Here is a 27057-nt window from a genome sequence, read left to right on the forward strand (position 1 = left end):
AAACTTATATCGATGTACTTCAAAAACAGAAAAAGAGTCACGGCGGCTATGATGAGAGGGGGCTTAGTGAACCAGGAAATAAAAAATAAGTGTGCGGCTGATACAGCCTAGAAGCTTCCACACCAGATTTCTGTGTTGTCTTGACATTTTGACGGTGCCTTCCTGGCCATAGCTTAAAGGCACACTAAAAAAAGAAATAATTATCTGTATTAAGAAATTACTCTGCAATGCCGAAAGACCTACTGTTTCCATGTGGGGGGCATGGTATGCCCGAAAAGATGCAAGAAACAAAAAATGAGTGGCGACGATACACTGAAGTCTCACCTTCATGATCTCATGAATTTAGATCACGTCTGCTCATGCGCAGCAGTTAACCTTTAATTGGCAAAAATGAACGACACCAGGATATGGACTGAATCAGCTGAAGAGCACACTGAGCAATCTCAGTAACATTTACTGAACCGCAAGAACCGAAATACGAAAACATATATTTGGAAATGAGCAATTTTCCACTGACGTATCCGCCAGTGTGCTATCGGCACAAAATTCCAAAAATAAGATCCAGTTTTATATTATCCAATAATAATCAACATCTCACCATGAAATGAAACCAGACAGCCCTTGGAAAGAACACTGTCAGCCGAAAGTGATTTGGTGTTTCTCTTTTATAGTCCAATATTTCCTCTAGGTTGGTGCGGCGCCATCAGTCCGGTCTATATACAGCACGTAGGAACCGAGCAGTTGCACCTACAAAGGCCGGGCCAACACATCTCTGTCTAGCCGCACAATACTTCATAATCTCCAAGCATACTTCTATAAAAGAAGTACCACCTGACAAAGGCAACCGCACACGCATTCCCAGCTGAACGGCACACACTGGCGCCAGCTAATGTGTACCACTGGTTACGGCTTTAACTACCACACGACGAACCATCGATGAGATCACCTGTAAATGTTTTACAGGACACATTACGGTGCCTTAAACAACGCCGCTTGCCTGACATGTCAAAATTTACGCACCTCCACTGACGGCTGCTGTTGCTTTATCTTGGGTATCTTGTAGTTCCGCAGCTCACCAAAGCTGGCCCCAATTTTTGTCACCGGTGCCACTGTCCGCGAATCTGGTTTCACATGTGGTTGGCACCGGTTGCCCTGCAGAGCAATATACATGTGAACTGCTCATTGCTTTCTAAGTTTGATAACACAATCAGAATCTAAGCCAAGGAATGAACCAGTATTATACTTATGCGGAAAAAAATGCACTTTCAACGGGACAAAAAGATGAAGCCAACTACGAGTGCTTGTCCCATTGGCGCTCTTTGCATAAGTGTGTGGCAACCAGCCCAAGTTAGCTCACTATTGCAGTCAATATCCCTACTGCAAACCATGGTGCACTTGAAAGTCCGCGTGGTTGCACCAATGCCACAGCATGGAGCACCATAATCTTGTTCTTCAGTGACTGATTGATTCATCGGGTTTAATTGCCAAAAGCAACACTACAGTGGACGCGGGATGAATTCTGAGGACGCCCCGAAATATTTTACGTCCACATGAACTTAAGTAACCGCCGGAATGTCTTTGCACACCTCCTCCACTGGAAGGCAGTCATTGTGGCCAAGAATGAAAGGTGCAACCTCATGCTTAGACATGGAGCAACAAACTTCCTAGACTTAATCCATATGCTCATTAATATGTTAAATGACTTAAAAGTAATATTGCATGAGAGCTATTTGTTAAAGGGGCATGCATAAGAAGGCATTGAAGTATAAAATCTGGTGGGCCACTTGCGAAACTTTCTTGGCGATACACTTTGCGAGGATGCCTCCATGCCTTTATATAAATGTAGTTTCTACATGTTATAGAACTATGATTTCCCTCTGCAACGACAACATAATATGTTTTCTCCTGCTAGGATCACACCACAGTGGCCATGCTGTGCAATACAGTCGAAAATGTACATACGAACTCGATAATTCAGCGAAAAGTGGTTCTTGTATCAATAGTTGGTTGTACGTAAGCTCGCTCCTCAAAACGAGCAAGATTTAAAGACCCTGAAGCTGACGTCGCCAGTTACGATTGTCCAAAAGTGAGATTTTCAGTATCTTCATTTTTGTTCGCGGAAATGCGCAGCAGCTAAGCAAGTTTTCCGTTGAAAACATCCTCTAAAAGAAAGGAAATGTGGCGACTAGCTTATTCAAAACGGCGCCCGACGGGGTCCAATCACCTGTCATTTCGAAACTACGAGTGCAGCCGCCACAATTCTCTCTTCGAGAGCTGGTGACGTTGCAACTATCACCGGTACACGAGTGGATGCTACAAACAACAGCGAAACGTTCTAGTTGGCAAGCGGAAACTACTGTGGTATGCCGGCATTTTGCAAAGGTGTTCTCGCTACGGCTGCGTGAGCCACACGCCCGCCGAAAGGCGCGAAGTTTTGTTTTCGATGTCGCTTCGGCAGATAAAATATGAAGTTCGAAATGTAAAACGCCATCGCGAACAGTTATCAGCAATGGAGCGAGGTTATGCTTCCGTGCTTCGTAGCTACATTTGCGGCCTACTTTTACAGCGACCACGTTTGAAGTGCTTTATGAAAGTAAGGCGATTTTAAGGACGTTCATTATATCAGGTTGCAGGTTCAACAGGCAGGCTCGGAAAATAGTAAATTCAGCGAAATGGGGTCCTTATGACCGATAAATTGTCATATCCGGGATCGCTAAAATGGCTTCAACTGCGCATTCCACACTAATCAGACTTTCTGTCGCGTTCTGGGAAAAACACAGGGACAGGAAGGCAAGTACACATATACCATCTGATATAAATCATTTACAATTATGTTTCTGATAGGACAGCAACGCACTCCACGTGTTCTTTGCTAAGCGCCACGTGGAAGCGGCCATACCATTGCGCAGAAGTTACAGGGGAGGTCGCAGGCTCCATTTCAAGCCACGGTGGCCGCATTTCACTGGGGCCAGAATGCATTAATGTTCGTTTACCAGGCTTTGCGTGCACGTTTAAGAACGCCATGTCAATGAAATTATTATTTGTGCTCGTATTGCACAGTGCTCATATTGGCACCTTGTTCACAATGCATAAAAGTGGTCAGTGAAACCGCTTGTCTACTTCGCATGTGACAAAGTGACTCCGCACAGACAGCATAAGGATTGCTATTCGTTTTGTTGAGGATGTAAGCAGCTTGAATGACGAGTGATTCTAGGCAAGGTCGTGCTGACACATTTCAGTATGTAACCAGCACAATAATGAATTGCTGCCTCAACCTAGATGGTGAGTGGACACCTGCATGTGCTCGGCTAAGGCATTTACAGTAATGGCACGAGAAGTCAAGTCGGCTGGACCACGGATACTCTTCAAGTTAAGCGCATTTTAGAATTATCGGAACAAAAAATTGAGAGAGAAATGAAGGGACAAAACTACAGGACAGGGTCAATTCACATTTGTTTTTTTCATGTATTATGACCACTCGAAGAATTCATTGGTGTGGCACTGATTGGTACGGTAGTTTGCGGCACTAGTGATCATTACCAGTGATCATCAGCGTCAATGATAACCAGCATTATTACCAAACCTCGGTCTTTAACTTCTCTGAACAAATTCGTTTGACTGCATCGTTCCCGATTCGAAGCCCACACAAGTACTGCGAAGACTCGGTGCAGCTTCTGTATATTTACCCTTGAACAATACAATACGTGCCTTACATAACAGAGTTTCGCGACAAAAAATACATTGCAAACTGTAGCTCTTGCAAACATTGACATTGCCCACCTGTCCACCTATTCGCTTTTTTCTGTGTTTCTCTATTTGCTCTTGCCAATACTCGTTATTTTCGTACTATGCCAGCGGGACGCCTAGGTATTTAACGGTTGTTGTCAGCCACATTCATGTTTATCCCTTTATGCGCACTCCTGCACACATTAGGTACGTCCATTCTAATTATTAATTCGGTCAGTTGAAACCGCGTCACTGACATGGCTAGTCGCGCACGGAGATCGTTCGCCTCAGCAGACGAACATTGTGAGGAAGATCAGATTGCGGGGAAATAAAAAAGTCAAGCTAAGAATACTGGCAGTGGATACTGGCAGCCAGCACGATGTGCTTGATTAATCGCAAAACGAAGGCGAATGATGGCGATTGCCAACGAAGCCTCTAATACGCGTCGATCGAGCTGGCGCGATATTTCGTATGACTGTCGTCACATGCGGTGGGTTCTTTGTTTTTACTTTTCTCCCCGCGCCACCTCTTCTCTCGACCTCAAGTGTCCGCCGAAAACCGTATCCCCTATGGGCGTGTCTGCTCCTGTTGAATGTCCGTATTCTCCAAGCGCCGAGTTCTGTCTGGCGCTGAAACCATCCGCTCCGCGCTACTTGTATGTGTTGGCACCGCGGCAGTTGTGGTGATAACGTCATCCGCAGCGCCGCTCACCTATTCTTACCGAGGTCATCCATCATCAGCCGTGACAGCTGTGCTGCTGACCTCATTCTTGGTACTTTGCCAACTTCTATCACCGAGCTTCATACACCCGCATCGTCAACCTTGAAAGTGGGGGCAGTTAAGTTTTGTTCTTTTCTCCTTGAAGTCGACCAAAGTCTCTTCAAGGTGATTATCGGCGTTGATGAAGCAGGAGGCAGGTTCGAGGTAACAAAACTTGAAGATATATTGCAACGATTATATTTACACAGTCAAATACAGAGTTAGCAAAAGAACACTGATGCAAAACACACAAGTAAACAGCGCCTTACTCTTCTACTTTTTCTTAAGTTAGAGCCTAGGACAACTGTCACTACATACGACCAACCGAGTCTCACTGTTCTACCACTAAGTGGTTACGGCCCAGACGAGCATTGCATCGTACGGAGTCTTACTGTTCTATCAGGTTTAGTGATTACAGCAAAGACTCTAACTTAAGAAAAAGTAGAAGAGTAAGGCGCTGTTTACTTGTGTGTTTTGCATCAGTGTTCTTTTGCTATCTCTGTATTTGACTGTGTAAATATTTTCGTTGCAATACATCTTCAAGTTTTGTTACCTCCAACCTGCCTCCTGCTTCATCAACGCCGATAATCACCTTGAAGAGACTTTGGTCGACTTCAAGGAGAAAAGAACAAAACTTAACTGGCGCAGCCGACAGGATCGGCGAGCTCTACAACATCAAATACTGGACCAGTGGTGAGAAGAACAAGTCATTCAACGACCACCTCCTGCACCTTCGAGAAGATCCCGCAGCAGCCAAGCCCGGCACCGTGGAGGAGATCCGGAAATAACAGTGCATTCAGGAACGGGTGAACAGGATTTCTTGCGTCTTTCTTAGGTTGGCATGGCAGTTGATGTGTAGAGCACATGGTGAGGACACGCGGGGGCGCAGAGACAATGGAGTCTAATGGAGTTGAGGGTGCGACTGTGGCGGAAATGGATCGGAATCAGGAGTTATCAAATGACGATATGCTAAATTCCGATAAGTCAAATGAAGTGAGAGCACCCAGTCAGAGCCAGGAATAGTCGCAGCAGGCATCTCAGTCTTTGTATATTCCGAATGATACAAGAACGCTCGAACTTGAAAATCAAAGGCTCAATGCTCAGGCTACTTGTATACACCTTCAGATTGAGTACGAAAGGCCGTTGCAGACCAGGACGAATGCTGAACGCCTCAATGGCACGTTGTCCAGCACTGGGTCGGAGGGGGCCGATCGGAGGCGAATGGGCTTCGACGCCGTCGAGCAATGCGCAAAAGTGCTGAAAGGGTTCCGCCTGCCGTATGACGCGGATGTACCCTTATGGTTTGAGGAGGTAGAAAGACTTTTTGCTACTTACGGGGTACCGCATGAGAGTCGCGTGCATTTAGTCATGTCAGCTCTAACTGAGCGCGTTCGCTTCCTAGTGCGTAACCTCAACCAGGAAGAGAGTACAGATTACGAGTCAGTAAAAGAGGCAGTGTTGATGGAACTGAAGCTTTCTCCCGCGGAGTATCTGCAGAGGTTTGAGAGAGCAGTGAAGCGGAAGGAGGAGACGTGGTCACAATTCGCGTCGCGAGTGAAAGCGTATTTCTCCTGCTACCTTCAAGTAAGAGGAGCCGACACGGTAGGAGTTATGGCAGAACTCATGGTTGCGGATCGTATAAAAGCGGGCCTTAGTATAGAAGGTCTTGAATACCTAAGGCTACGAGAAGGCGAGGGATGGCTTAAGCCACCTGAGATTGCCAAAGTACTACAATTTTTGGAACAAGCGAAAGGCAAAGGATACGCCTCAAAGCCATCAGCGGCAGAGATGGGGCAAAAGCCGACGCAAGTAGCGAAAAGCGCCCTCCAGTGCCACATATGTCACAGCTCAGGCCATTTCGCTAAGGATTGCCCTAAGTCTAGTGACAAGGAAAATCAGCCAAAGAAGGCTATCCAGCCAAGGCAGAGGGCACAAAGGGTGGCGATGGGTGGCGAGAGGGCGAAGGGTGGCGAAGGTAAAAGCCCTGAAACACAAATGTGAAGGCATGACTAACTTGCAGTTGATCCCTATCTCATGCGGAGACGTATCCACAGATGCGATTTTAGATACGGGGAGTGAAATAACTGTCATACGCGAGAGTCTGCTTCCGCAAAGTATCGTGGAGCCGTCAGGCACAATAAGATTGGTGTCTGGATTTGGTAAAACTATCAAGGCAAAGCTAGCAACGTTGCCGGTAAAGTTAAATAGCCCTCAAATGGCGGCGGAGCCTCAGAACATTGACCTACTCTGCGCGTTGACTAATGAACTTGTCGAGGGAACACATTGTTTGTTGACCAAGGAAGATTGGGAACATTTGTTCAGGGCCAGCAGCTCTCTGGAATCCATTGTAGCACCGGCCGAGCCTGCTCAGAGGATAGAGCCATCAAATGAGAAAGCCGAGGTAGTGGCCTGCAACGTTACTTTGGAGGAGGAAGGTGTTTCTGGGGAAGTTGAGCTAAGTGATGAAGAGAGGGATGAGTCATTAATCCAGAGGGGACATTTCCGCAGAGTGCAGCTAGCTGTGAGAGTAAAACATCTTTATTAATAATATTTGAATGGCGAGAGCAGTGTGGGAGGAACCCTCAGTCCAGGGTCCCGAAGATGATTCCGGCGATGTTTCGAGCCCGTTGTATCACAGCTCGGAGGACCTCGGGAGGTCCGTCGCGGAGGGCATCGTCCCACAGCTCTTTGTTGCGTAGGGGGTAAAGGAGAGTTGGCAAGAGAGGTAATTAAGAGGTTTGCAGTGCACTCAATCGTGACGTGGAAGATTGTGACGTTACCTTAAAGAAAGGTTGGGAAGATGCTCGGAGTGGGAAATCCGGCATGTTCGTCTCTGATGGACTCTTATACCACTGGGACTCAATAGTAGGCACCGAGGTCTTGAGACAAGTAGTTGTTCCCAAAGACAAGCGCAGTGAGGTGATGCGTTTAGCTCACGAGTCACTATGCAGAGGGCACCTAGGGCCAAGGAAAACTAAAGTGCGTATTAGGTATAATTTTTTTTCGCCTGGCATGGAGAAGGAGGTATTAGAGCATTGTCGTTCATGCCATGATTGTCAAATTCGCTCTGACAGGCATCGCACGGACAGAGTACCTATAACTCCTCCCACAAGGGCAGAGCACCCTTTTCAAATTGTCAACGTGGACATCATTGCACCCTTAGACACACCGTCAGCGGGAGGCCATAAGTACGCGCTATGCTTGGTAGACATTTGCACAAGGTGGCCAGAGGTTGTCCCACTGCGCTCTTTGACAGCTAAGGCGACTTGCGACGCGTTGATTGAAATTTTCAGTCACACTGGCGTTCCGGAAATGATCTGTTCCGACCAGGGCACTAATTTCAAATCACAGCTCACACAGTCGATGCTCGAGAAATTAGGTTGCGCACCAAGATTCTCAACCCCAGAACACCAAGAGAAAATTACTGCAATTAAGAATGTGGCGCCACCGCGCACTAAAAAGGAGCTACGCAGCCTGCTAGGACTGTGCGGCTACTATCGCGAGTGCGTCAGAGAATGTGCAGAGGTGGCGAGCCCGCTCACGCGGTTAACAAAGAAAGCGGTACCCAATAGCATACCCCAGCAGGAAGAAGCTCAGACGGCATTTGAGACACTGAAACAGTCCATGTGCGAGGCCGTGGCGCTCAGCACTCCGGACCCATCTGAGCCCTATTAGCTCTTCACAGACGCATCAGCTACGGCGGCGGGCGCTTGTTTGGCGCAAATGACAGCCGAGGGAAAGGAGAGGCCTATTGTTTTTGCCAGCCACCGCTTCACGCCGACTCAGATGCGATGGTGGACAATTGAGAGGGAAGCGTTTGCTATTATATGGGCCTTAAAGAAGTTTGACTACTGGCTTTTTGGGGCCATGATAAACGTTGTTTCCGACCACAATCCGTTGTCGTACCTTACAACTTCGACTCCACACAAGACAAAATTGGCAAGATGGGCGCTGGCTTTACAGCGATATCACGTGTCAGAGCGACATCGGAAGGGTGTCAGTAATGGTAACGCGGATGCTTTGTCCAGGCTTCCCAACAGCTCATGGAAGCCAGCGTAATACTATAGTGCCATGCCAACTGGATGGGCGTGAATGTTCCTGCTCACCTGGCGCTATATAGTGCGGACTCTGTGAGTGCCCATTCAAGACACGGAGACACTAGAGTGCTCATATAGTTTGGAGCTGCAATCGTGTGCTTAATTGTTTGATGACATGTATTGTGTATTCCTCTTTACTCTCTTCTTGCTTTGTTATGTGAAGGTGTTCGTTGTTGGGATGTAATTAGGCCAGGGTGTGGTTAGGTTAGGTTAGGTTAGGTTACGTAATGGTTACGTTACGTTAGGTTAATTACGTAATCGCGGCAGTGATTTATCGTATCACTGAGCGAAAATCTGCACAGTATACTCTTTGGGGGAACGTGTTAAGCCGCTCATCTCTCGAGCATGAAGGATGGACGGTGTAGGGCTGCATGACTGTTTTGTACATACTTTTGCAGTGCCACGAGTTGCCCATGTGTTTTGTGAATAGGGAGGCGTCCACGCCACAGCGCGTCGGGCAGCAACAGTCGGACGGCCCGCTTGGTGTCGAGTTACAACTTGCAGTGCGCGCCGTAGAGAGAGGCGCGGTGCGCATGCGGAGGCCACGTTCGGAGAACGTCGTTTAAGAACACAGAGTCCGGATGCCGCCAGCGGTCATTATTTTTCTACGAGGAAAGACCTTGAAGGGGACTGCGGTACGCGGTGTTCGGACACCAGCGCCCGAGCCCCCTGCTGGCTAGAAACGCCGCTGAGGAGCGAGATGGCCTCAATAAATCGTGCGTGCCTGGCGTGTTTCCCGAGGCCGTCACTGACCACATGGAAATAAGAGAGGGAAACGAAGTTGGGGGAAGAAGGAAAACAAGGTTGTTTTCCAATGCATTTACTTTTGAGTGTAAGGCCATCCCCTTGGGTTGTGGCTTAAGCAGACTTTCAACTCTCATTGGCAACTGCTTCCGTGGGATGGGCTAACGACCCTACCGCCCTTTTTCTTTGTCTCTTTCGACTATAATAATCGAGACGAGGTGCTTGTTCCTCAGTCTAGGCTGTAATCACTAAACCTGATAGAACAGTAAGACTCCGTACGATGCAATGCTAGTCTGGGCCGTAACCACTTAGTGGTAGAACAGTGAGACTCGGTTGGTCGTATGTAGTGGCAGTTGTCCTAGGCTCTAACTTAAGAAAAAGTAGAAGAGTAAGGCGCTGTTTACTTGTGTTTTTTGCATCAGTGTTCTTTTGCTAACTCTGTATTTGACTGTGTAAATATTTTCGTTGCAATATATCTTCAAGTTTTGTTACCTCCAACCTGCCTCCTGCTTTTATCAACGCCGATAATCACATTAAAGAGACTTTGGTCGACCTCAAGGAGAAAAGAACAAAACTTAACTGGGGCCATATACGCTTACACGTAAAGCTCGCTGTTCGACGCCGACCTATTTTCTCCACATATTCGCCGCCAACCCATGGAAGAAGGGAAAACTGAGGAGAGGCCCTACCCCCTCCGCGCGCTAGGAGGAAAGTGTGGAGGAAATCACAAATATTTTTCTGTGAAACAGCCATGTTGTCGGAGCAAAATGGCGATTTTCTTATGGTGATGTGCTCATTCGTGTGCTGCCCAGTAGGTGTTGTAGCGTCGCAAAGGCGTTGTGTGTGCAGGATTGCGTTAGACTCCATGTTTTGTTCCTCTGTTATTTTGGCAGTGCTCTCCCGGCTGTTGTTGTGGCCAGGTAGTCTTGGAAGAAATAAACTACGTGAAACTAGAGCACGCGCAACAACATACACCGCGCGTGACAACTGTGCAGTGTTCCTGCTTTCCACACCGGATGATGCATTTGTGACACGTAAATCAGCCATCTGGAAGGATGGGAAAGAAGCAGCTGCTGCGCGTAATTAAGGAATCAACTCTCCTTAGCGCAGATATCTGTGTGGTCGAGAGGCGCAAGGAAGTGAACTTAGCAGATGCGGTGCAAGATTCAACAAGGCTCGACAGAAGAACATACCGCTGCGCACACATCAACCGGCTAATGGCCGCACGTAGACCTGCGTTAGCCTACGCGCTGGGCGCACACATACGCACCTGCTGTTCAGCAGCGCACGGACGATACCCCAGAACTTTGTTTCCGTGAAGCTTCACTTATTGTGAGAACAATATACCTCAGGCCACAGTCAGTGTATTTTAACGCTTAACGACGTACTCCTCTGCTAGCCTCTTCGTCGGTGCGCTGTCGGTCATCACATCTCCACAAAACGCGGCCGCCCGAAACGTGGCGAATAAATCGAAACGATTTGATCAAGACACGACCAGCATACGTTTGTTCTCATAAACTACAGTTGGGCTAGCCGAAGGTCTTGATGTGCGGAAAGAGCGTTCTTGCAATCCAGTAAAAATTTAATTTTCAAAAAATCAAAAATTAAGTTATGAGTTTTTACGTGCAGAACCACGAACTGAATATGAGGGACGTCGTAGTGGGGGACTGGGGAAATTTGGACTACCTGGGAAAGTGCACCTAAATATAAGTACACGGGTGATTTCGCATTACGCCCCCATCGAAATGCGGCCGCCGTGGCCGGGATTCGCTTCCGAGCACTCGTGCCCAACACCATAGCCACTCGGCAACAACCACGGTGGGTATTTTCAGAAAAGCCGGCAACAGTGGCAGCTTTTATGTCCATTATAAAGTCCTCAACATTCGAGCAGAATGCCCGGACGAAATAATTCAAGCAACGGTACTGCGAAGGTACACACCGCGAGCGGATCCGCAGGTCGGATCACTACGGCGTGCGCACGTCCACGCATACGTCCGGGCACCCTGCGTGGTTGCGCGCTGACGGCGAGAAGTATTGAGGGAGGAGAATCTGCCCCGACAAGATTGCGGAGTAACGCCAACTTCTGACGTCACTGAGCTTCGCAAAGAGTGACGTCAGGGCCTCTCAGCTTTAGATTCGAAAGCATCTCTATGCGTACGCAAAAAAAAAAAAAAATTCCGTCCCTCTGTGCGATCGTAAGACGATCGCTTCGATGTAAAGCCCGCAGCAGCGAGACACTTTACCTTCATGCTGCCTGTCGCTTCAACGCAAACGAGGCGGCGAAAACGCAGTGCTCACGAACCTTTCAGCACATAAGCCGCACCCAGGCTGCCCCTTTCGCAGATCGCATTCAAAATACGGTCCGCGCGGCCGTGCCATATACGCAGCCGCCGCCGGCGTACGTTTGATCGCGGTTCGTAACGGTTCCACGCGGATGGATAAGGCCCTAAAGAGCGATAACGGCTTGTAGCAATCGGAACCTCATCAGCGCACCTGGCGCCGCCACCTGCAGTACTTTGCTTGCGTTATCAATACACCTAATTGCGCCGCCTCCCGTACCAGTTCGTGTCGCTGAAGCGCTGTCGTTTGTACTGGCCGGATCAAATTTCATAACATTGATAATGACACCAGGCTGCGTGGAGATGAGCAAGCGGCGCAACGCTCACGCATACTTAGAGAACCAACAAAGCAGTTCCCGAGTGCATTTTTTCCCTTCCTCCATGCTGCTCATCGAACACCGCTACTTTTAACAAGCGCGAAAGAAGCCCCCAAATGCACGCAATATTGCCGCGCGACTGGGCGCTTTAGGCACCTTGCATGTATTGGCGGGCTTCTTTCACGCGCGGAAAAACACTTCATGTAGCACATATTGAGCGACATAAAGCTGTGTCGGAAGTTATATATATATATATATATATATATATATATATATATATATAAACGAGAAGGAACGGGGTTAACCGAGGGGCCCGATTTTTATTAGTCATATCATGAGAAGCCAACAAACACTGACACCAAGGACAACATAGGGGAAATCACTTGTGCTTAATAAATGGAATGAAGAAACGATAAATTAATGGAAATTAAAGTGGATGAAAAAACAACTTGACGCAGGTGGGAACCGAACCCACAACCTTCGCATTTCGCGTGCGATGCTCTACCAATTGAGCTACCGCGGCGCCGTTTTCCCATCCACTTTCTTGGGCATTTATGTGTCCTAGTAGAACCCTGGGAATGTTAGCCATGTTATATATATATATATATTATATGCGCGTGGGGAAGAAAGAATGCACAACTCCATTTTACTGTATTGTTATCAATAAACCCTCTGTTTCAGCGCCCACTGTAAAAGGGAGCGTTGATGCCGCTATCAGATGCAATGCAACTTAGCGCTAGTAGTGGAGAAAAGCGCGCTCGTAAGGGTTCGCATTCATAATTCTCATAATGGTGCCAATTTTCTCATTGACACCAGTATTCTAATTATAATATTTGTCAAGTTCATTAATTAACTCAGGCTAGTTATCTGATTAGGCGGGACAAAAGAAATAAACGAGCATCTCCAAGTGACGGCAAACAAAATTACATTGGTTCTGTCCAGTTACGTGGCATTCGCATATATTTAAACTCTGGTTAAAGTTAGCTGGAACGCCCTGTATATATGCGGGGAAATTTGCGGGGATTTTTTTGGAATAAATCAGATAAGTTGTCGAAAATGGGGAATTTTAGTGCATAGAAATGGGAATTCTGCTGCAAGGTAGGGAACACACTGCTCGCAGGTTGCGTCGTCAGCGCGGTGGGCAGCGTTCGTGCGCTCTTGCTTGCGTGGAGTGTGGGGTGACGAATACGTGGCGGCGCTTCGCGCTGAATTCAAGGTCGCTCCAAATACCTCGCGAAGATTCGGGCGAAAAGAGCTTCCCAACACATTGTCACTGACAATGTGTTGGGAGTGTCTATGGCAGCAGCGATCGCAGCGCGACTACGTGAGGGAACAAGCACTGAGAAAGAAAAAAGAAGCCATTTTTAATTAAAACGAGACATAGTTTGATTCATTCAGCAAAAACAATTTCTAATGAATTTTACATGCGCGTGGGGAGGAAAGAATGCACAACTCCATTTTACTGTACTGTTATCAATAAACAACTCTTTTCAGAGCCCGCTATAAAAGGGAGTGTTGATGCCGCTATCAGATGCAATGCAACTTAGCGCTACTAGTGGAGAAAAGCGCGCTCGTAAGGGTCACCTGTAACAATAAGCCCCTATCACACGGTGCGTTGTTTTGTTTTCAAGGTTTGTGCGATTTCGAAATCGCGGATGGTTTCATCCGTGCTGAACCTGCTTAGTCAAAAGTAGTGAGTTACGACCACCCGATAACAAGGAAGGCGTAAACTCGCGAAGGCTCATCATGGGACGAGCCGTCTGCTCGGCGCTTCCGGTTTAACAGATGATGGTTCTGGCGCACGATTCTCGGTTTGCGGGGCCGGTCCCGCTTCCTCGCTGCGCAACTTCATCGCAAGGTATCACCCACGCTGCTAATCTCTAGTGCCGGTGGTGGTTGCATCAATGACTGATCCCAATATGTGAGCACAGGCAGTCATTTAAAATAATTTTTTAGCAGAATCGATAGAACACGTTGTTACGTCTCAACACCGCAACGGTGTTTCGTGTCAAACCACCGCACCTCCTATCCAGACGACAACGCAGCGGGGACACTGACGGTTGAAGGGCACTCACCCCACCATTTCCTCGAAACCGGAGCAAAGGATGAAGACGAGGGCGACGACGAACTGAGAGGCGCAGTTAATTAAGCGTTTGCCACGTGTCAAACCACCGCACCTCCTATCCAGACGACGACGCAGCGTGGATACTGACAGTTGATGGGCGCTGACCCCACCATTACCTAGAAAGCCGAGCAAAGGATGAAAGAGGGAACTACGGCAACGAATTGATTAGCACAGTCAGACGAGTCAAATCACCACCCTTCCTTCGGCGCTTATCTAGCCGTCAAGACAGCGTGTAAATGCAAACGGGCTGTTGCAGGATTCCACGAAAGGCCCTCAGCCCACCTCTCACCTGGCAGATTGAGAGATGAAGGTGTGGGGGGGGGGGGGAGGCAACGACGAACGAACTAGGCTCTAAATGAGAAATGCATGGTATGGGCTGCCAGAAATAGCATATATATATATATATATATATATATATATAATTCAATGAGAAGTTCTGTTCGGTGCATAGACAGTTTTAGAAACGAAGGTGCACACTTACGAAATTTGCATCTTCAATGGTTTTAACGTTTCGGCCGTGGCATGGCCTTCGTCAGGTTTATTCTGACGAAGGCCGCGCCACGGCCGGAACGTTAAAACCATTAAAGATGCAATTTTCTTAAGTGTGCCCCTTCGTTTCTAGCTATATATATATATATATATATATATATATATATATATATATATATATATATATATATATATATATATATATATATATTTGACCTGCAGCACAAGGAGCTGATGTGAAAATGTGTACACCTGAGTACTATGTCGCTTTTCATGGTACCTCAGTTTACTTAAGATAGCTTGGGCATAACCTATTTCTTCACATGTTTAAAGGTGTAAACCACAGAAAGCTACCTGCGTTGTGACTAGGCGGATTTCTTTCCACAGATCCCAAACCAGTTTCTTCGGAGGCGGAGTTACTGCGGGTTATTGCGAGCATGGGTGTGGTATCGCAACGGAGTCCACGAACATGATTTGCTGCTGGACAGTCTTCAGATTCCTTGGTCGACTCGCCTAGGGAAGACGACGGCCATAAAAGCAGATATTTTTGGAGAGTGAGGACAGAGAGGGTCCTGGTGTGAACGGAGACGTTTAACTTGCTCCCGCATGAAGTGGGCTTCCGTACTGGAGCCGTGTAACTAAGATAAATAAACCCCTTTTCCTTCGTTTTCTGCCCTCCTGACGTAGTAGTCAATGGGCTTGGTGTATTCCATTTCCTGAACGCCACCTTAGCCGCAACAACGTGAGTTAGCTGTGCGTGCTGTCGCATTTTCCAGCTTATCTTAGATGACGAGTCGCACTTCGTTGTTCTCAAGTGAATTCTGTTCCTGCCAACGACAGCATCTTTTTTTCTACGTATTTCATCTCAATTTAACTAGGCTGATTTAAACATGCCTGGTTTAGTATAGTGGAGGCACAATAGGCGGGCAGAGGGTTCCAATCCAAGCTTATTCTTGGCACGAACATCTTAAAACACCTTTTTAGGCGAGCACCTTGCATTATACAGCGACCTTATTTTGGTGCTCGATGGAAGGTGAGCTAGGTGTGCTGGGAGGATTGAAGAGACGTAGACCGCAATTTTCCTCGTGTATTTTGTGAAAGGTGCACGAGGCGAGAAACACTAGCCCTAACGATTACAAAGTTGCAGTTTTGTCATTACACAGCTGCTCACCACGCAAAGGCAACACACAACACATGTGCGATACAGCCGAGCAGCTTCTGAAGTGGTTACATCATTGCTGCTCGAAAGACGTCCGAAGTAAATTAAGAGACTCAAACACGCGGGGAAGCCAACTGCAGTCGACGAGCACTTGTAGCATGATTCGCGTCCCACATCTCCCAAATATCACAGTGTACGAAACGCAAGGGGTATACGTGCAAATTTGAACGCGTAAGAGCTTTTGTAACAAATGTTTTGGTGAAGCTGTAGAAATAGATAGTACGTTAAAACATGGTTAAACCATTCCGACCGCGTGGTTAACGTTTTGTTATTGCGCATCTTCCAAGAAATATCAGTAACCTGGACAGCAAGTTATTTTACACGACAAGACATCTATGTAAACGTCGCAAAACGTAGAAAGGTTCGCTGTAAAATTATAAAATTCCGAGTATCTCGTACCAACTTTCCCAAGCATCTACTTTAGCAGTGACATAAAAATTCGAAAAGCCAAACGTGTTGACGGTATTTTTGTTCAAGGTTCTTATCAGTCGTGCGCACTTACGCTATGTGCTTTATCAATTGTCGCGACAGGTGAGCACGTTAGTGTTTACGACGGGCTCCAGCACGTACGAATCTGATATTCACAATTGAAACGTTGTAAGTTCACTCGCGTACTTGACCCGAACAGAATTCACGTGAGAACAAGTGCGACTTGTCATTCAAGCTGAACACGAAGCTAATTCACGTGTTCGATCGATCGGCAAAAAAAAAAGAAAATTAAATGGCTGCCTGTGGTCAAGATTTCGAGGTCAGTCATCGATGTGACCATCACAGGTTCTAGAAGTTAGCAGCGTGGGCGACACCTCTGCGATAAGGGACACGGAGAACAAGCGCGAGCGGCACGGCGAACGGAGAATCGTGCGCCGGAACCGTCGTCTGTGGAACCGGAAGCGGGGAGCAGACGACGCGTCCCATGAGCCTTTACGAGTTTACGCCTCACCTATAATTTACTTTAGCCGTTTTCGTAGGGCAGGCTTGGCGTCCGACGATGCTACCAGCTCTGTACTGGCAAAGCTTTCGCCAGCCTCCAAAGAAACTATCTTCTGTCATCATCATCATCCTGGTTACGCCCAGTGCAGGGCAAAGGCCTCTCCCATACTTCTCCAACTACCCCAGTCATGCACTAATTGTGGCCATGCGCAAAGGTGCCATTTCGACACCCGTACGGCTGACCTTTAGCTGCATCGCTTTCAGTTTAGTATTCTTTAAGTACAATGAATGTGCAAGAGACAATATAGGCATGCTGATAGCTCCAAACACCCGTCGAGCCGAATTGCGGGGTATATGATGATACAGCTCTAATGACAGGCCACCAGAACAAATTTCGCGCTCTTGAGAACGAAATGACGTCCCTTCTGTTCTTAACGGATATGGCGTCAAATGTTTTTTCCTGCCGGAAGCGTTCCCTTATCAGACAGATGGCGCTAAGCCACGTGAACTTGTAAAACACCTAGATAATTTGAAAGTAGCGACAGTCTCCTCCCCGCGGCGCTCTCCTCCTCCATTCTCCTCACGCGCCAGCTGCGCGCGCTGCTCACGGCAAGCTTTTTAAAGCTCTCTGGCTCCCGCGGACGGGCCACAGTATTCGACGGAGTTGCTTGATTTTGGATCAGTTGCGCGCCACAGTGATGTCAAAAAAATTTGAAAAATGACGATAACAGCATCGAGAATGCTGAAGGTAACGTTTATGAGGAGGTTGGTTTCTTCGTAAATCTGTATCAATGGGGCATACTAGAGGTCGCGCACTCGTATTGCACCACGCACGCACACCCTTGAGTACGTGGCGGGCCTCTATTCGTTCACAAACACAGGAGAAACGACGGCAGCGGGTCATACGGCGCTGTCGGCACATATAGACCGTTTTTTCGTAGGCGCCGCCATATTGTGAACGCAGTGGCGCCGCCTATGAGCAGCGCCATACTGGCTTGGGTGAAAGCGGTCTTTTGCATGGCAGGTATACGCTCGGCGGCAGGTTCTGGCGTTTGTTTTCGCGGTCGTGCGGTCTGTTTAGTATGACGCGCGTCTTCTACACGGTAAACGGTTCTGTGAGACTATGGTGTTCTAGAATTCACTATAGGGAGACTTGCTGAAGTGGTTTAAGGCGTCATGGCCGGAATTTCTGCTGGCGTTGAGGTGGACGGAACACGCAGCGCGATGTGTGCGCGCATACTTGAGCCTACAATCAGCCTCGGGGATCAATTGTGTATTTCCGAATGTTCCAATCAGTAATGTGACCTTATTACAGTATTATCCTCTATTTCTAAGCTGCGGTTTAGGAGCCATGAAACATACGCGACGATCGTAACAGCGTGGGTACCGTTATGCTACGATAGGAGCTGTGCTATTATACTTTGAGAGCATTCAAACTATTCGCTGCAGGTTACATTGCGTGACTACTTGGTTGGATGGATGAGGTTTCCACCCATGAATAAAATAGTTTTGGCTAGTAATAGCAGCATACCTTATACAGTCTGAATTAAGCTTGTCCAGCAAAGCGACCGTTTACGAACTGCGCGAGCGTCCTAAGCAGTAGTAGGTGCTGGATTACAGATATCTTTGTTCTATATAGCGCATGGTCCAAGCATACGGTATCAGCGGTTATATATTTATAAACGTTGTGAGACGTTAGCCCGTTTTCTCTTGCTTTTCAGAGAAAGAGGATGCTAACCGATTTTATTTTTTTTTCGGTTGTGTTCGTTCAGTTCTCTACGACGTACTCACACGTATTACGGAAATTTTGCGCTCAAAAATAGCCATCGCATTCTTTTTATGCGAACCCTCTCATATATTATGGCTGTATACAGGCCAAAAAGGCAATGCCGAAGCACACAGCTTATATATGTATCGTGCTGGCTCACCAACCGCAGTGATCGCTGTGTTGAGCAGCGCCACGGGCCTCATGCAGCAAGGCTAGCGTAGACATATGGTAATTTCAAGCATACTACACTTGAAATACGTGAGAACGATGCCAGTGTATCACAAATATTTGATAGCGCCTGCCGCTTAGACGTTTCGTGGTTGCCTTTGGTTGGCCGTGCACGAGCATGCGCTCTTATGTTTTATATTTTACTCCCTACGCCAATCGATCAGACAGTGAGCTGATTTACCATTTAATGCTGCTAATATACAGGTACGCCGGTTTTCTTTGTTGAATTAAAATCGATATAAGCAATATAGTAAACAACGCATACACGCACCGCGACTGATATGCGCGTACACCGCGGCTGATTATGCGCGTCACATTTTTGCGCCCACAAGACATATTTCTGCCTACAGTAGTTACCGATGCACCGAAAGGCTTCCCTGACGACCTTATATGAACGAACATGGCGTAAATTTCACAAAGTAAGATCTAAAACATCTCGAAATCGTTCCGCAGCACGCGACAGCAATACTTTCAAGTAGCGCCGCGCCGGATCGCCCAAGCCAGAGAGGAGAAAAGGCTCTCCGCGCGCCGTATCCTCCTCGCCCGATGAAACGGTCTATACACTGACAGCAATTCGTGGACACGGGATTGCACAGGGGCACCGCATACTTCGGAGTATTCGCACCCCTGCCTTCTGAGTAAGCTTCTCAATGCACGCGCGGGGCAGGAAACACACTGGGGTTCCTACGAAAAGCTGTAGGGGCGTCACGGTCGCGCCGACGACAGAAAGACAATCACTAAACCTGCTTTCGACCCTTTTCGGCCCCTTGCCCGAGCGGCCGGCAATAACCGGCTTGCTCGTCGGTTCCTATTACTAGGACCCTTTGGCGCCCGGTGATCGGTGCTTCGCCGAATCGAATAATGTCGCACCGTCACGGTGCGACATTAGCTGCATCTGTTCACTCCTGAATTTAATTTCGCCCACCAAACTTTCAAACGTCCAGTTGGGGTTTAGTCAAGTCGTTGAATCACCTACTATAAATTTCCCATGTATTTTCTAAGGAGCCTTATGCATCTCTATGGGTATCCTCTTGTTTTGGGGGGTTAAAATTGTTCTTTATCGCTAATAAAGCTACCAATAATGTACATTTCCACTATTATAATGATTAAATGCCTTAAGTTTGCAAATTACGCTTTTTTGTGCAGATATAAGTCATTCACGTTTTCGCCTAATGCTGAGGTACTCGCCAAGGAACGCCTACGCATTAAAAACCCAATAATTAAATTATGGTGCTTCACGTGCCAAAACCACTACCTCATTAGTAGGCGCGCAGTAGTGGGGACATCCCGAAATTTTAGACACCTTAGGGATCACTAAGGTGCACCTAAATAAGTACCACGGGTGTTTTCGCATTTCGCCGCCATCGAAATGCGGTCGTCGTGTCCGGGATTCGATACGGCGACCTCGTGCTTAGCATCCACGGTGGTTTAAAAAAGAAAATGTAGGCTAGCTAGCGCCCATCACCCGCAATGCCACCGGTATAGTTGCCATTAATTTTTTCAGCGCCTGCATTTATTGTATCTAAGCGACTGACGCACATATAGAAGTAAGCTGGGAAGAAAGCTCCTCTACAAGCCGCGATTGCGATTTTCAGTAAAACAGGCAACGGATCTTAAAGGGACACTAAAGGTCAACGTGGACTGTTGAAATACCATCCCAGAAACCTTGAAACGCTTCTTTCATGCGAAGAAAATACTTATTTTAAGAGAAAATGCGTTCTGAAGCGTCCGCGTACCTCTAGCGCAGTTCAAATCGCCCACCCCCCGATCGAGGAGTGGTGACGTCATTGTCTCATAGTGACGTTGCGCCGTCGGTGAGTAAAACGGCGCCCCCAGACGGCGCTACGGCTTTTCTGCGCAAAACGCAAACGCGCGGCCAGAAACAGAGCCGACAGCAGCGCGAAAGCGGAACTATGGTGGTTAGCGGAAGGGAAAGCACGCGAAAGCACGCGACGAGATAAGCTCGTTCTTTATTTTATGGCGCCAACTTTGACGCGCGTTGCAGTGGACGACCCTGACAACGGCACATTGGCTCGCGATGCCGGGCTCGACTTCACCAATTTAAGCACTGATGAGCGTGACCTGCTGCTGAGGGCTCGCGCTGCCGGCGTCGTTGCGTACTACTACGACGGCAACTGCATATCATGGCTGTCTCATATTCGCACATTTGTAGCTTTTCCTTCGTGAAAACCAAATGGCGCACTCACTTCGACCTGCAGTTGTTCTTGCGCTTCGGAGAATGCTGGCAAGACCGACGGAACATCGCTACGGGAAAGCACTCCTTTGAAAGGCACTCCACACGACTTCAGTAAGTCGGCGTTGAACTCGTAATCGCCTGGGCGAAAGTGCAGCGAGCACACTATGCGATTTTTCAGCTCTTTGCCAACGCGCTGTGGCAGAGGTACGGAACTTAACCACTTCGAACGGAGAGATTCACGCGTTGGCAGACAGTGATAAGTAGCGTTGGATTCGCCGGTGCAACTGCCCTTGGCCAAGTTCCGCGGACAGTTTGCTCATCCCACGACATCACATGGACGTGGCATTCTCGCTGCTTGTTCCAAATGCAAGTTTCGCAAGCCAGCAGAACCAGCGCAGCACGACGCGATAACGAAACAACTGAAACTCCAAAACGCGTGCGGCGCAGAGTCGAGCGAAAACGAAACCTTTAGAACACCCGTTCTAATGAAGGATAACGTCAAAAAGTTATTTTTTCTTGGAATCGAATAGAAGTAGGCAAGTGGCATTTTCTTCCGTCTTATAACCTAATGAAATGGTCTTTTTAATACGAGTAGTTGAGTACTAGTGACTCGGTTACTAAAGCTCTGTTCACGATTATATTGACGCCTTAGACGCTCTAGAGTATTGCTTTATCACTTGAACTTGACATCATAGTAACCTTTAGTCTCCCTTTAACAATCAAAAAGTGCAATTGAGAGGCTGTATCTACGTACAAAATTGTTCACAGCGGAAAGCAGAACCTATAGTGTTGCATTTCCGACTGAATAACAGTTGACGACGTGTCAGATGATGAGGCCCGACAGAATATTCAGCTTACTGAGGACACCCCCATTTTTATGCAATGAACAAGTCGCGGCAATAACACTGACGAGCCGGCGGGATTAATTTTTTTTTAAAAATGAAGCATTAGGGTATGCTTTGATAACCGCAATAAGAAAGGCGCCTTACGTCGCAAACAATGTTCTTTGTAGGAACAAAGTTATTTCGGCTAATATTGTGCAGCCACTGGTTCTTGCGCAAGCCATCACGCTTTCCTTGTGGTAGCATCAAAACTGCATAACCATATTCAGGCTTCTTGCTGCAGTTGTATGCGCTACAACACGGCATAGCGCTAGCACAACACCGCAGGAAATAAAGCGTGCAATGCTCGCTGCGCCGAGCCAGCCGCGAGCTAAGGAGAAAAATGGCTCCAACGAAAAAGAAAAAGCAAGCAAAACGCAAGATCCGCGCGCTTTCAAGGGCAACGGCAAGAAGAACAATCGCCGTGCAGAAAAACGCGGGCGAAACTGCTTCCCCCAGGGGGGGGGGACTCGCATGGGGCGAGGAGAACGCGCGGCGGCGGTGGCAGAGTTCGAAGAGTGGCGGTACTTTCAAATTATCAAGTGACTTTATGAGCATGGAGGAGAGAAAAATAGGAGAGGCCCTAACGTCACGTTCTTGAAACCGGAAATGCCGCTATGTTGCTGCGCCACCTCCCTTTGCGCCTACAATCAGCTCGCGAAAGCAAATAGGCGTGAGCTTTGAACTCGCATCGCTACGAACCGCCGAAGAGTGTGCAGCCGACGCGCTCGAGAACAAAGGCAACGAAACTTCTGTGATGGGCTTAGTGAAGCAGACGTGCTCCCTGTGCTCTTCTGTGGCACGTTGAAGACGGCGAAGACCCGCGCCGTGATTACTTGATTGTCTCTGTTGCTGGCTGACACTAACGCTCATGTACCCTAAACACAACTTTCAAGCTTACACATCACACTCCAAAGTGGGCTTTTCTCGCGAACATACTGTGCTGCGAGAAAGACACGGATCGAGAAAAAAAAAAAACGTATCTCACTATTCAGAGGCCTAGAGCAGCAGTGAAAGCTGCAGGAGCGCGGTTGCTATGGCATCGTTGACGTTTGGGGTACAAGTCCCAGTGGTCCTTTGCGAAAAAAGAAAATGTGACTTCCGCCACACTTTATCCAACACGTGCGTGCTGGCCGGGACCTCTCCTACATACGCTTTCCTTCCTCCATGCCCATGAACCGCCGAGGAACTGCAACGATTCGAACGCTGGGGCTTCCACGGAAGCTTCGCCAGCAGGTATATTAAAGCGAAGCTTTGTTTGCCTCTTTTTATGCTGTTCGGCAAAGCAGGTCGGCGGGGGGGGGGGGGGGGGGTCAGAGCGTTTGACAGGAGTGAGTCATAGGAAAGGCGACGGGAGAAACTCGTTTTCACCCCACCGCGACGAATGTGCAGAATGCCCTCCGGAGCTCCCTGGGCGTCGCCACATTAGCCTCTTGACAGCCGTAATTATCCGCGACTCCCCTCAGAAGCACTGCAGAAAGTGCAGCGCTTTCGTTACTACGGAGGTGCGAGTCCAAAGGAGGAGTCCAAAGGGGACGTAGATAGAACTGTAGAGAGGAGAGATGAGAAGAGGCAGTTCGTACACAAGGGTTGGGGGGGGGGGGAATGACGTGAGAAGGCAAGGAAACCCTATTACTATACGACAGCGGTTACGGGAAAAGTAGATAAGTTCAAGGTACGGTACAGTACGTTGGTGCTATTTCTGAAAAATAAACACCATGCAAATATGTCAAGCGGACAAATTACGCAGGGTGTCCAGAAGCAGAGCCGCATTAATTGAAGCGCACCGCATGGTCCAGGCGACACTACGGAAGCGGTCGACCATCAAATCAACACTTCTGTGCCCGCCGCGTTAGCTTTGCGACGATGACATTGCCAGAGGCCGTGGATTTGACTACAATCGCGGCACTCGCATTTCGACGGAGGCGAAATAGAAATCCCACGGGCACTTTGATTTCGGGACACGTTGAAGAACATCACGGTGTGAAAATTGTGTCACGGTGCCAAAGACGCTACTCTAGTGCAGCGAAGTGACGCATCAGCTCATCAGGGAGACGAAGATAAGGGGGGATGAGCTCCGGCAGGGGCAAGTCCAGATCCGCAGGTACGAAGACGATGAGAAGTACCATTTGTACAACTAGATTTATTAACTTGGCATTGAAGTTTATACTCTACACATATCAAATACAATACGACGAACGCTCGTCATAGCGATCGTCGACGGCCTGCCTAACTGGCCTGATACCCCGTGGTGAAGTGGCGCCGTGTGCTGCTGTGTCCTTCCTCTCCTCAAAACCACTCAGAACATTCCTTAAATGATTTTCTGCAGCGTTCAAAGGACCCGCGGACCGGCGGGAGCCGCAGGCTTCTCTACCAGTGACCTATTTCGACCAGTCAGACAGGCCGACGGGGCCCAATAAGGGCCAGAGCTTAAGAGGCTAAAAATGGTCCCGAAAGCACTCCGCATACGAAATTAATTTGCCCATAACTAATCACTTTTTGACGCCCGACACAGCCGAGCGTGCGAAGAGGTTGTGACACGTGCACGTAGTGACTGTCAGGTGCGACAGCGTCGGCCGGGTGGAAGAACATGCCCGAGGCGCCGTCGCTGTCATTTCTGCCCAAAGGCTTCCCCGGCATGCAGGAGCCCACAACATTCGTGGAAAAAAAGAAAATGGGCCCGCGGTATACTCGTTTCGCGACAACAGTGTGCTCCGTTAGTTGGAGCCGTTTTGTAAAACCCAACCACGTACTTTTTTTAATATAATCATTTTTTTTAATTCTCTTAAACGTCACTAGGAACCGTTTCCCCCGTCACCCGGCACGGCACCATCCATGGAAACTTCGTTGGCCGCACGGGCTCCCGACTTCACAACAACGTACAGCCCCTTAACCCAATTCAAATTTAGTACTGCCACGGTGGGATGTACCATGTGAGTAAATTACAACGCTCAACCCTCTCAGACGTTATGAAATATGGCGCACAACAACACCTCAAGCAAACACCTCTCCCTCTGTGTTCTGCGTACTATGCAAACAAACAGCAGTGGTGCACACAAGCTAACGTTTAACATCAACTCAGCACTCTCACATTAGACTAAATGCTGAAGAAATTAAGCTTTCGCCGTCAACGTCACCGCTAATTATCGTCAATCAAAGCATCCAGCACGGAAAACTTCGCATACATCGATTCTTCGCGAAAGTTCGCTCCATTCATAGAAGTTGGCCCGGAAGCTTCAGTGGTTGCCGACAAGTCATTTTCTCCTTTCCTACACATTTACAGCGAAGCGCTGAAGATCAAGCTTCCCCTTAAATGGCCCCTCACCAGGCTCCAGAGCAAATTTTCTTTATGCGCTGGAAGTTGTTGCGTGTCCTCTAGGGAGCGTTCTGCCGCAAAAATTTTTCGCGTTGACTCATTAATAGATGAGATGGAAATATGCCGGTGCCGCGAACCCATGATTTGAACCCACTGCATAGTGAGACACTCCACTTGCCCAGTCAAGCCTCCGCAAGCGAAATATCTTCCCTGCGTTCTCCCATACGAGACCTCGAGGATCGCGTGACGCATACGTCACGGGCCCCGCCTAACTTTTTTTATGGTTTTTCTTTCTTTTTTTTTTGCAGCGCTGCGCACTTCTGCAGACGCGTTGCGCGCGAGCTGTTGTGATGTCTCGTTTCGCACAGCGCACGATTTTGCGCGCTGTGCACAACGTCAGATGACTGGTAGTATAATTCAGTGCTACACGAACAGCAGAACACGCGCATCACACAGCATGATCACGCGCTAGAACACGGTAGAAAAGACATAGTTTTGGTACCTACTTCAGACGAAGCGGAAGCACATCTCCTTCTTCGGCGCGAAGTGAAACAAAAAAAAAACACGCAGACAATCCGTTTGCGTGTGTTATTATTTCTCTAAACTTCGTTTCTTTATTAAGCAACAGATCACACAAATAACAGATGCTACCTTGAATAATTCTCGAAGTCACCTGTCGCCACGAACGAAGTCACACTGCCGACTCGACTACGTAGCGCAGGGACACGACTACGTCACCGTCCGGCTTGGAGCGCGGTCGCCACGAGGGAAAGCGAAAACGGCGTTCGGATTGAAATTTCAGACCTTTCCGCGGCGCGTAGCGATGTAATTCTTTCCAAACACGATCTTTGGCGCGCATTATATGCTCTTCGCTTTTCAGCTCAAAATGAGCGATACCTGTCCGGTTGTTGCTCCTCCCATCGTGCTGCGGTTTTCGCGCTGTTTTCTGCACGATGAAACAGCAGAAGCTCGCCCAGCTGTCAATGCTTTTGCCTATAGACGAGTTTCCCGCTCCTTAGATCACATACTACACGATGCCTGCAGTTCAGGGAGTGCTCCATATTTCTTATCGTACTTGTTCGCGCAGCTAGCGTAAACACTGCCTATATTAAGCTTTACTAGAAATGTACAGTACTCACGAAATCAACCACAACAGTGGGAGCGCGTGGCCGCTGCTACAGGCAACAAACACCGCCCGTGGAAGCAAGGTGTTGCCTTTTAATATCCAGCGAGGGTAAGAGCGTTTTTTGCAGCAGGATTACTGCTTCCGGTCGCCATCGAGCCGCTCTGAAGTTCAACGCAGCGCCAGCTGACTGCTGAATGGCGGTCTGAGAGCTATTCACGCTGGCGATAGCACGCGAATTCGATCTCACCACGCAAATATTTCCTTGGCATTAGCTTTAACACCGGAGGTCGCGGAAAAACTACCGCTCAACAGAGTCATTGCAAGAGCAACCACGTGTACAGTGTCGGCAACAGATCTGTAGTCAGGTACAACTTTAGAAAAAAGCGGCGTTTAAGGCTAAACCCCATGAGCGCGATTTTGTGCGCGACAGCGACGAGCGACGGCTTCGAGCGACGGATCGGGCCGTCGCGCGAACAAATCGCTCGGCCCTGTCGCGCGATCGCTCGGTTCTGCAAATCTAGAATTCGTCGCTCGTCGGCCGGAAGTGCTATGAGCGACTAGCCAATAGCGCGAAGCCGGAACTGTATGTACATAACTCAAGTACTTCTGATTGTCGCACGGAACGAGCAAACGAATGAATTTTTATACGTGCAAGGATAAGAACCTACTGCAAGACTTTCAGAAGTATTTTATGCTGCTTTTTACAGTAAAACAAATCAACTTAAGTTAATAAAGCATGCATCACGCTAGTTTCGGCGCCTATAGTGCTGCCCTCATACCGGCCACAATGGGGAGA

At 48.2% G+C, this 27057-nt stretch overlaps 1 protein-coding gene across 3 annotated transcripts in view; it reads right to left on the minus strand.

Annotated features, from left to right (window-relative positions):
* The window catches only part of LOC126525222 (uncharacterized), a 170400-nt gene that overhangs the window by 48365 nt on the left and 94978 nt on the right, over nucleotides 1-27057 (minus strand). For all 3 annotated transcript variants that reach the window (XM_055067598.2, XM_055067599.2, XM_055067597.2), the window contains exon 3: nucleotides 1021-1152. In XM_055067598.2, coding sequence (XP_054923573.2) covers nucleotides 1021-1152 — 132 coding nt within the window. The remainder of the gene's footprint in view (nucleotides 1-1020; nucleotides 1153-27057) is intronic.

This window comes from Dermacentor andersoni, chromosome 3 (assembly GCF_023375885.2).
Source record: "Dermacentor andersoni chromosome 3, qqDerAnde1_hic_scaffold, whole genome shotgun sequence".
Taxonomy (NCBI): domain Eukaryota; kingdom Metazoa; phylum Arthropoda; class Arachnida; order Ixodida; family Ixodidae; genus Dermacentor; species Dermacentor andersoni.